At 41.6% G+C, this 12042-nt stretch overlaps 1 protein-coding gene across 1 annotated transcript; it reads right to left on the bottom strand.

Annotated features, from left to right (window-relative positions):
• Positions 1 to 469: 469 nt before the first annotated feature.
• cnih2 (cornichon family AMPA receptor auxiliary protein 2) lies at positions 470 to 7759 on the bottom strand (the record flags this gene model as incomplete). Its single annotated transcript, XM_084073700.1, has 5 exons — positions 7670 to 7759; positions 3730 to 3798; positions 2773 to 2820; positions 2168 to 2280; positions 470 to 617 (listed from the first exon to the last, which is right to left on the bottom strand). Exons 1-5 carry the CDS (start codon positions 7748 to 7750, stop codon positions 470 to 472), a joined length of 459 nt encoding a protein of 152 aa, XP_083929826.1. The 5' UTR covers positions 7751 to 7759.
• Positions 7760 to 12042: the final 4283 nt, after the last annotated feature.

Below are 12042 nucleotides of genomic sequence, written 5' to 3'. Positions count from 1 at the left end.
AGAAAAAGTACTCACATTTTTTACTTAAGTAAAAGTAAGCAGTGTAGAAATACACAAGTACAAGTCTGGTAACCAAAATGTACTTAAAGTACCAAAAGTAAAAGTACTCATTGTGCAGAATTTCCCATTTCACAAGTTCAAAATGTACCAAAAAACGTTTGAAAATAGCGGATGCGATGCGACGCATTGTGAGCTTGTAGATCGACTATTTTCAGATGGCCGAAATGTATATAGGGCTGAAGTGGTTAATGTATGTTTTGTGATAATAATCTAAATCTGCAAAGCAACTAGTAACTAAAGTGGTCAAATAATTGTAGTGGAGTAAAAGTACAATATTTGCCTCTGAGATGTAGTGGAGTAGAAGTAAAAGTATTGAAAATGGGAAATACTCCGGTAAAGTAAAAAATCCTCAAAAGTGTAATTAAGTACAGTATTTGAGTAAATGTACTTAGTTACTTTACACCACTGCTTACCTGTATAGATAGTAGAAGAAAGACACCAGGTAGAAACCCAGCTTACACCAGGACTCCTTCTGGCAGTAGTTGAGAATATCTGCATTCATCACACTGACCGGATCATACATCACCTCTGAACCATCTGCTGGCCGATGGAAATATCTTCAAGAGACACAGGATAGTCTATAGTTAGGTCTTTATTGCTCCATTCAATTTGATAAAAGACAAAAGAAGGTCCACCACACACACTGACGATCCCTTAAGTGCAATGAAAGTAAGGGAACTACTGCATGTTTCTTTCTTTGGTTCAAGCACCTGCATACAATAATGTGTGGATGTGTACAACTACTATCACAGGAGATTTTGCTTGCATCATTTTCTATACAACTTCCATATACAGTACCGGCACTGGGATAAGGAAGGTAACAGTGGACCAAGGTTATTAAAGTTAACTAAAGCTAAACTTAAACTACATTTCAGTTAATTGAAATAAAATAAAAACTAGACTAGAAAAAAAAAGAAAGAAAACTAACTGGAACTATATTGTGTACTGTACTTACAACACAATAAAATACAAATATACAGAAAACGTAGTAATAGTTTAAGTCAATAGGGCTGGCAAAGTTCGTTGGAGGGGGGCGTGTTTTGGGCTGCGTAGCCAAGAGCAGCCATGCTGGTTGGGTCACTATACCGACCCACCCAATAGGGTACTCTATTTAGCTAGTACAAACAGCGGTACATTCAACGCGTTCCGTGTCAACCATGTTAAAAGCCAGCTGCAAGGAGAAGGGGAGCTATTTGGACAAGTTGGATATAGACTCACAAAAACGGTACAAAGACAAATTGTATTTAATTAATGGCACAGATCCATATGAGCTTCCATCCAAAGACTGGAGCCTCGACTCTGCTCTGCTGCCTCCGGTAGAGGAAACAGATATTTACGGCTATCGAGTGTGCAGAGTTAGAGCCTATACTAAAGAAGAGTATAACTCTTTTAAATCCCTCGAAGCTCATAAACAGCTCACGGCTCCCATTTTGGCAAAACACTGCTGAAAGAGCACGAACACTAAGCTACTTTCCACCTGCTAGGCTACTAGCAATATTCCGAGTGGAGTGAAAGAGATGTTGTTGTTGTGAGCCTGAGCCCTTTGACCCCACCAAGTGACGCGAGCCTTGCCTGCCCAATTTGGTCAAACATTTAGAAATCTACATATGTGCATCTACGTAAATCTACGTATGCGCCACCTCCTATGGACAGGAGATTTGGCTGTACGCTGTATAGAGGCCCCATAACATGCGATTCAAATGTATTGCGTACATGATAAACGTATACCGTTTTTTGTTAGAAATGTTTGCCTGTAATTGGAAAGCAACTACAGTCAAACAGTATGGAATATCTTTCTGACGCTCACTGGTGATTATGTTTGAACAGTGACATTTATTGCATTTGTGGCCCATTCCGGCCTGGTGGAGAAAATAATCAATTACGAAAGATAAATAAAAACGAATGAAAACCACAAAACTATAATAACTGCTGTGGACTGAGTGAAAATCGTGAGAACGGGTGTCCTTATTTCTCACGCTCAACTGAAAAACGGGTTTGACACTTTTCATTTCACTTGAAATTAGTCATTTTTGTCAAGCAACACGGCTGTGCCAGTAAGTACATTATAAAGGAAGCATTAAGAGCTCGGTGGAACTTGTGTGCGTACCTCCACAGATGGTAGAACAGCAGGGGGATGTTTAGGCCCAGTGTCACCCACTCTCCAGCGCACATGAACATTAGGCAGAAGAGCCCGTGTATGGAATACTCTGGTACCACCAGCTGAGAGCACACAGGATGTCAGGTGACACATGCTGAAATATAGACAATGATCTTTCTTTCTCTTTGGCTCCATCCGTCCGTCCGTCCGTCCGTCTGTCTTTCTATAACACTGTCTCCCTCCCTCCCTCTCTCTTACACATACACACATGCATAATTGTAAAATGTCATTGTTTCAACCATTTTTGAGAGCCGATGAATATTATTATTAGTTGTGATTTTTTGGAGCATGCATGATGACTATTATAGTGCATTATAAACTAAACACTGTAGTGTGTACTGAGAGAAGGCTTTGGGTCACGGTGCAAAACAAGCAAGAATGCAATATAGTTTGAAAGATAAAGTAAATCATCAGGTTTTGCAAATAGCATGGATAAGGGAGGAAAAGCGTTCCTCTGATTCATCATAGAGAGGCAAATGTTAGCAAGATTAGAGTGCTCTTATGTCACTCATCCACCACCCCACCCACCCGTCACCCCAGGTATAATTACTCACCTTTCGAAGCAGGTTGCAGATTCTTTCAATGTTGAGAATTCTCTCCCTCTGAGGACGGAGAATATGAGTCATCAAATGACATTTATTACCACTCAATCGGGTACATTATTACTCCTCTGTAAGTGTGGTGCTATCCATGGTGCTGAAGTCATTAGATTAAAACAGGGAAATAACTAGAATGACAGTCAAAATAAAGAGATTAATCATTTGTTGACAAAGGTTTCCCTTAGATCTTGCTTAGTGGAGGAAACCAGTATTTCAAACTAAAGCAATTCCCTGGTGACTAACACTGTACAGCAAAATACTCAGTATTAATTTGAACTCTTAGTTTAAAAAGAAAGTGATCCAATTAGTATAAAAAGTGATCCAAATGGACCCATAAGAGTGTGGGATAAAAAGTCACAGAATGGCCACTGCACACACATTTTCAGTGTGATATTCAGTGTGAAATAATGGGGTCTCACACAACAAACAGAAACTTTCTTGTGGGATAATTCATTAATTCCATGATCAATAGCCAATGTTTTTGGCTCTAGACACTGACTCTGACCTCATGGCCAGACTGTTGAAAACAGTCAATCATGGAATAAATTATGTAATCAGTAAAAAACAAACTAACTAACTAACTAACTAATTAATTGCATGTTCACCCCATTATTTAAATGACCTCTCTGGAATATCCATTCTTGAATATCCACTGTGGAATATCCAAGTGTTCACATGTGGGATACAGCTCTCTACAGAAATGTATTCTCTGTGAACATCTATATGAGTCACCATTGTTTTTGTTTATTGCTAATTATATACTTTTTGTCACTATTATCATTATTACTAGTAGAAGTAGTAGTAGTAGTAGAAGTAGTGATCAAACTAATAACAACAACAATATTAATAATGTTACACCAAAGTTAGATGAGTGAGTAGTCTTCAATTGTATTTGTCAAAAGGATTTCTTACTGCTCTGGTGGGGTTACTCTGATCAATGGGGTTCTTGAAGTCCGAGCGGAGCTCATCGAAGGCAGTGATCTGAAAGAAGTGTACATGGGTAAGTTTGTTTCATTTATGGCACATTTTGAATGACTGTACCTTTAAAAGTACAAGTAACTGGTACAGTACAGTACTGTAAGTACAGTATGTATTTATGTTTTGTATTATACAGTGTGTGTCTGTGTGTGTGTGCAAATATGGAAGACATAAGCCGTCTAGACATACTGTATGTCTAGAGACCGCATACAAAAGGACTGTAAAATCTGTGGCAGCATTCTTGTCCTGCAGTATAAACAGTTAATCCATATCCAAGCTCAGAATAGCAGATTTGTATCCCATATCTGGACAGTATAAGGACAAATGGATGCTTCTGAGCTAACCCTTGGACAATATTCAACAACACAAAATATCCTACATATTTACGTAAGATGCTATTCTGTGTGGTCCTTTATAGAAATGTCTGAGCGGATGTTGAGGTGAGGACAGACAAACAGTAAAACTCTAAATTCTTAGTTGACTGGAGTCCCCCAGTGCTCTATACTCGGGACCCTCCTTTTCCCCCTCTACGCTAAATATCTTCACTGGAAACAGGCGATCTAAAAGCTCACAATGTGGCACAAAGCGCGTTGTATTGAATTGAAAATGTTCCTGAATGGTCGCATGTTATGACATGAAGTGGTTAAAGCAAAGGAAGCTATTGATTTATGTCAGGGAGATACAGTAAGTCTTCTGAAATTGCTGGCTAATTGGCTGCTCCATGTAAGGTGAGGTGAGAATCAGACCGGACTGTTAACAGCTCTGTGATGAAGCGCAATAGAAACATCGATTCAAGGTGCTCTGATCTGCCAGCAATCTAACCACCAGATTTCAGCTTTCTTTGCTTGTCATCTGGCAGTGAAGCTCTAAACTGAATCTTAATTATTCACCGCAGTTCAATCTTCAAACAATGGAGCTTAATTTTCACGCTTTGCTGAAGAGCAGCATGAGCTGATGAAAAGGTGACGGACGGCAGATTAAGTGATTAAACCGCCTCCGCCTCTGGACCCCTACTCAAGTGTTCCCCAGCAGGTCTAGGATCAGATCCCACCACTGCCATTCTCCTTTGCCTCCCACTCGCCATCTCCCTCCCAGCAGTGCGTAAATAACATACAAGAGTGAGAGGAGGACCGCCCGCCTACCCATAACCAGAGGCAGACACTGATTGTACAGTATCTACACGCTACAACAAGTATGTGTCTGCATCTGCATTACATCAGCAATGTCTGATTTGAGCAACAAACCATATATCTAAGGCAGTGGTTCTCAAACTTTTTCATGTCAAGGACCCCCAAATTAATATGAATTTGGCCACGGACCCCCATCTGAAAATATTTTGTGCCGCGGACCCCCATTCATGTAGTTCAAATGTTTCAAAAATATTAAAAATCTTTTTTTTTTTAAATAACAGATCTACAAGCTCATAACGCATCGCATTGTAACGCGTTGTGAGCTTGTAGATCTGCTATTTTCAAATAGTCAATGTATTTATATAGGTTTACAGTGGTTAATATATTAACTCATTTCGCTGGGGACGCCCTAAACTTTGAGAACCACTGCTCTAAGCAAGGTTCTTGCCCCTAATAGCATGAATATAGCGTTCTGGGGTCTATTTCACACTCGGCCCTGTTGTAAACAGATGCAGTTTCCATGGCAACTCAATCAGACCCCCTCAGCGGGCACCATGGTTACTATAGCAGTGACGGTATTGGTCGAAAATCCACATCGAAATGGGGGAGCTCTAACTATGGATGGAAGCAGGTGGTGGTGGTCGGGGGGGGGGGGTCAACATCATAGCTTGATAAGCTTTTTCAATCACATGGTTCATTGCCGAGACACGCCCACACATGCAGTCTTGTTAGCATCTCTCTCGCCGTGACTGACTCATGCTCAGTCTAACCCACTTGGTCGAATTCAAATCACGAGTCAATACATTTAGTCATTTCCAGGCTGGTTCTTTTGTGCTCATGTGTGTTTCACACTAATAGCATCTCATCGTATTGAGAGCTGAATGCTGGAGTTGGGTGGCATTTGGCATTTGTAGGAGCTGCATGTGTGGAGGTGAAGGTTGCGTGTTGAATACTGAACGTGCACATCTCCAGTGACGCCTGTGCAAATTCCAGACCTGCAGACAGACTGACAGGTGCATAACAATCTGTCCCTGATATCGGTCATCACTATCACGTTATATCGCTTAACAATTCCACTTTTTTTGTTCAAATGGCAGTCTAGCCAGGTGTGAAAAAGTCTCTTTCCAAAAGTTAAATCAAATAGAAATGGCGTATCTGCCCAGGTTCAATTCAAAACACCAACATTTAAATGTATGAATTTCACATGACTCTACTGGTGGCGGGCCATAAATAATACATTTTAGGAGGGAAGCTGCGGGCCATATAAAATGTGCCCTCGGGCCTCAATTGGTTCCTGGGCCGGACTTTGGACATGCCTGCTGTATATACTGTCCACTGTTTATCAGAATTCTTTCCCACAAAAGTGGTCTTGATGCTGCCTCAGCTCGCTCTTCTGCCTGCAATTGTCAGATGAGGATTCTTAGACAAGCATTTACAGTCGTGGCCGCAGAACACATCCAGTAATACCTGTACCACTATGTTGCCGTGATTCGTGTTTGTGGCAAAAGCATATCGTACATAGATACTGTCTCTTTAGTGTCAATCTGTGATTCATTGATTTCTGCTATTCTAAATCCATTAAATCTACAGATTAAATCTAGCATGGCTGTAATGGCTTTACATTTGAAAGGGCACATGCAAGCATCTTGGCATAAGAGCGATCGTGGTCAGAAAACCAACCAATGCTGCATCTTTAACCATGATTTTTGGCCAACTCTTCTGTACCTTTTCAATTGCAAATTGCGTGGGTTCATTTCCCTGTGTGCAAGAGAGAACATGCAGAACTCTTGCAGTGCTAGAATTCACCTGTTTATTTTTTCCATGTTGGTGCCAGAGTGCACAGTAAAACAATAAAAAAGAATACATCTCAGTGTTTTTGTTCCATGTTCTTATACTGGCACTTCCCTCTTCTCTGATCCTTTAGCATCAAAGCAACCTTGTCTGGGCCGGGCTCGTCTGACATTATGTTGTTTACCAGCAAATGCTTGTAATGGTGTTGAATGAACTGAAGCGTATAATGGTTGCATTAGTCACTCTGGGCACTTTAAATAGTTAAAAAGGTTGTTGATCCCGATTCCTGAACCGATACCGGTACCCAATTTCTACAAGCTATGAATCTAGGAGATTGAGGTCACTGAATCTCATTGGCAAACCACCCTGCCAGATCCCTCATCCCAGATCACACCAAACCCTAAAGTTAACCACCTCTAAACACAACCACTTTTAACCTTATACTTTATAATACCATAATCTACCTTCATCTCTAATTTAAGATGCCTAGACACAGCTATTTGAACATTATTATACCGTACCCCAAACTTGTTGGCTCCACTCGCCAGGCTGTTCAATGCATCGTAGGTAAGATATACTGCCGGTTCAGGTTGAGAAACACTCCGAAATAAATAAACTTTGCAGGCCTACTAAAGTACTCCTGTTTTTGTTTATTTCTAGGTCTGTGTGTGTGTGCGTGTGCGTGTGCGTGCGTGTGTGTGCGTGCGTGTGTGTGTTTGTGTGTGTGTGCGCATGCGAGCGTCCGTGTGTGCCTTTGTGCATGCATGCATGCGTGCTTGTGTGTGTGTGTGTGTGTGTGTGTGTGTGTGTGTGTGTGTGTGTGTGTGTGTGTGTGTGTGTGTGTGTGTGTGTGTGTGTGTGTGTGTGTGTGTGTGTGTGTGTGTGTGTGTGTGTGTGTGTGTGTGTGTGTGTGTGTGCGTAGTGTCAGAGCTAGTGCACACAGCAGAACTCACCTGCCAGATGACGAAGAAGATGAGCGCGGCGCACAGTACCAGGGTCAGCATGTAGCAAAAGGCCGCAAAGGTGAACGCCATGGCTGAGCCCGCCAGCCTGAAGACGGGATGGTCGAAAGAGAGAGAGAGGGAACTTTGCCCTTCTCTCTCTCTCTCTCTGTATCTGGGGGGGTTCTCTCCCTCTCTCTCCTGATAGGAGCTTTGTTCTCCCACCTCCCCAGCAGGAGGTTAAGTATCTTGCTTTGTCCTCTCCCTCTTCACCCTGACCCAGACATACTGGTTATGGGTTGGGATGAGAGTCTGTAGTGTCTGGCCCAATGGTGAATCAGCCGCTGAGAAAAGCCAGAGAATCCTCAACTTATTCTGTAGTATCGTATGCTCACTGTTTTGTCAAAGGATTTCGATGTACCTTTTTACCATTGCCACATCCCTCCTCCTTTTCACCTATCTGACCAGTCGGGGGGAAGTGGAGTGGGGGGAAGCGGGGGCATAATTTCTCTCTCTCTCCCTCAAAAAACAAAACAAAAGTTCAGTTCAGAAAGCTCTGGCGGGCTCTGCGTTCACAGCTGTTGTTCTTTGCTCTGGAGAGGCATGTACCTTTTTTCAATTTCTGACAGGCTTAATGTCTGTCCCCTCCCATTCCCCCTCCCTAGAGTTTCTCTCTGCACAAAGCCAGCACATCACAACAAACCAAAAGTGTCTCACTGACACCCTGAAAACAACAAACGCCGGCTTCCTCTGATGTGCTCTCTCTCTCAGTGGGATCCGACGGCATTCCTCCTCCGAAGCGTCACGATCAGTGATGTTTTCTTTTATATTGGGATGAGATCAAGTTGTGTTTATGGCTTTTAATTTACTTGTTTTGTTGTACAGTCAACAGTATGTGAGGTCTGTTAAGACTTATGCAATCATTATAAAATGCACTTTATATATTATATTATAGATATTGCAAGACATAATTCAAAAAGAAGAGGAAATGACATTGGTTCCCTTTCCATCTTTTGGTGAAAAGCTGTGAGTTATGATTATTTGTACTATATGTGGTTATTTACGAATCAGGTTACGGTATGCAAAAAAAACGAGCATCTGTCAATACTGTACGCATTATGATTGCACTTCTATTAAACAATAATGACAGCAAATGTTGTAACTGAACAACTTGGTATACATTACCAAGTCACTGACACCCAATTGTGTAACTAAACACGCAAAGTATAGATGGCCAAGGAGTAAAATATTCAATTTACAAGTTAAATTAAATAATACATAGTTGTCATATCTTCAAACGTATCCAATAGTAATGGATCAATATTTCAGCTGACTTTAATAACAAGGAGAGAATACCTGCATGTGGTTGTAGATGTGTCATTCAAATCAGATATTCCACGCTCTCGTTGCCAAACTCTGGCTCTGTCAATCTGGGTCGACACCATGTCTGATTCCTCTGATTTACATCTCTCCCTCTCTCCCTCAGCTGTATCGCTTGATGTTTGTTTTGGTTATTGTTTTTACCTCTATAACCAAGATTTTAATAAAACAAAATATAATGTACAGGAGCTAGGAAATCATCTATCAAGGGATTTGTTCTCTCAAATGAAGTCTCCACAACGTTTTGAAGTTCTGACGAATGCACCTACTGTATCCTGTATCCCTCGTCCCTTCCCTCCTCCTTTATCTTCCAAACCTCCTTCGTCTTATTTTGGGTCTCTCGCTCTTAAAAAGAAAAGAAAAAAAGAAAAGAAAAGGAAAATACAGCAGGGATTTCAAAAGGGGGAAAAGGGATTTCGAAAGGGGACCCTGTCTATCTCTGCCTGTTCCCCTTTTTTCTCTGACTCCAGCACCAATATGTTCTGTCACGCCAGATGTTCTAATGAGCCATCCAATAGCATCTCTCATTTTCTCTCTCTCTCTCTCTCTCTCTCTCTCCCCCTTCCCCCTCCCTCTCTCTCTCTGTCTCTCTCTCTCTCTCTGTCTCTGTCTCTCTCTGTCTCTCTGTCTGTGTGTGTGTGTCTCTCTCTCTCTCTCTCTCTCTCTCTCTCTCTCTCTCTCTCTCTCTCTCTCTCTCTCTCTCTCTCTCTCTCTCTCTCTCTCTCTCTCTCTCTCTCTCTCTCTCTCTCTCTCTCTCTCTCTCTCTCTCTCTCTCTCTCTCTCTCTCTCTCTCTCTCTCTCTCTCTCTGATTGTCTTCTACCCTTGCATTTATACATTTCCATAATCTGAGTTCAAATTGTGTGTGCGTGAGTGTGTGTGTGGGGGGGTCCCCCATCAATCAGTTCCCCCCTTTTGTCTGCATCCTTGTTTCTCTGTCTGTCTGCGTCTCTTTTTCTCTCTCCATCTATCACAAAACAATGTTTCCCTCCCATCTGTCCACATAATAACATTAATGGCTGGTCATCCATCATTTAAAGAAATATGAATCTCCTGAATTTCAATTATTCATTTCTCACTTCCTTCTCTTCTCATGTCACTTGCTACTTTTATCATCTATTCAGATGACACTGACTTGTGTTATGTTGATAATGTTGGACCCCAACCATACTTACAGTGCCCCCTAGTGTTGCACGACCCACTTTTTCCAATAATACTTTTTTATTTTTCATACAACCAATATATATACACACACACACACACACACACACACACACACACACACACACACACACACACACACACACACACACACACACACACACACACACACACACACACACACACACACACACACACACACACACACACACACAGCTGTCCATCAGATAAAGACAGATATGTCGTAGGTACGGTATATCAAAGCCAAGCAAAACAAACCTGGTTCCTTCCTTACACATTACACAGTATGTGGAGAATTGAGCCAAGCTTCTTGGTAATATTTTTTCCAGTACCTGGATATCAAGAAGCATTGACAGATACTGGCAATTCTACAGTATGCAATGATAATACAGTCTTAGATCTGGGCATACATTTTGTTTAGACAGTGAGGAGTGCACAGCAATATTGTAATAATATGAAAATACAGTTGAAAATGAGTGAAGTACTCCTTTAAGAGTATAGCTGTTGTTCATGAAAAATGGAAATTGTCCCTTGACCTCCTGCAGTTTGCCTATCAGGCAAACATTGATGTGGATGATGACATCATCTACCTGCTCCACAGAGCACTCCTGGAGAAGTTGCGTAACGCTGTGAGAATCATGTTCCGACCGGCACAATGAATACTGTAGATACTTACACCTACAGTATATTTGTATTTATATGTATTAATAGTTTATACACTACGCTAGCATAGTCAGTCATTGTCAGCTTAATTACTGGAGGACTATGGAGCCCTGGTGACATGATACTGACAAATGATGCTGACCTATATACACACACACACACACACACACACGCACACGCACACGCACACACACACACACACACACACACACACACACACACACACACACACACACACACACACACACACACACACACACACACACACACACACACACACACACACACACACACACCTTATATGACCTCTGGTTATGATACTGACATGACACAGACCATGATACTAACATCATACTGACCATGATACTTACAGACATGATACTGATAATACTGTTATGATACAGACATACAGACCATGATACTGACATGATACTGACCATGATACTGACATGATACTGACATGATACTGACCATGATACTGACATGATACTGACATGATACTGACCATGATACTGACATGATACTGACATGATACTGTCATCAAACTTACGTGATACTGACATGATACTGCCCATGATACTGACATGATACTGCCCATGATATTGCCCATGATACTGACATGATACTGACATGATACTGACATGATACTGCCCATGATACTGCCCATGATATTGCCCATGATACTGACATGATACTGACATGATACTGACATGATACTGACATGATACTGCCCATGATACTGCCCATGATATTGCCCATGATACTGACATGATACTGACATGATACTGACATGATACTGACATGATGCTGCCCATGATACTGACATGATACTGCCCATGATACTGCCCATGATATTGCCCATGATACTGACATGATACTGACATGATATTGCCCATGATACTGACATGATACTGACCATACTGACCATGATATTGCCCATGATACTGACATGATACTGACCATGATACCAAGCTTTGTTGAGTGGTGTGACAACAATGGCTTTCAGCCCAACATAGATAAGACTATGTGGTGGACTACCAGCAGCTGGTGGTGGACTACCAGCAGAGCAAGAAGAGGCTCACAACTCCAATTACCATCCGTGGGGATGAGGTGGTGATGGTGGACTTCTCAAGTATTTTGACACTCAGAAGACTACAGTATA

This window comes from Gymnoscopelus microlampas, assembly GCF_963454915.1.
Source record: "Gymnoscopelus microlampas genome assembly, chromosome: 12".
Taxonomy (NCBI): domain Eukaryota; kingdom Metazoa; phylum Chordata; class Actinopteri; order Myctophiformes; family Myctophidae; genus Gymnoscopelus; species Gymnoscopelus microlampas.
Note: the sequence above shows the minus strand (reverse complement) of the source record. Positions and strands in the feature narration are given on the sequence as shown.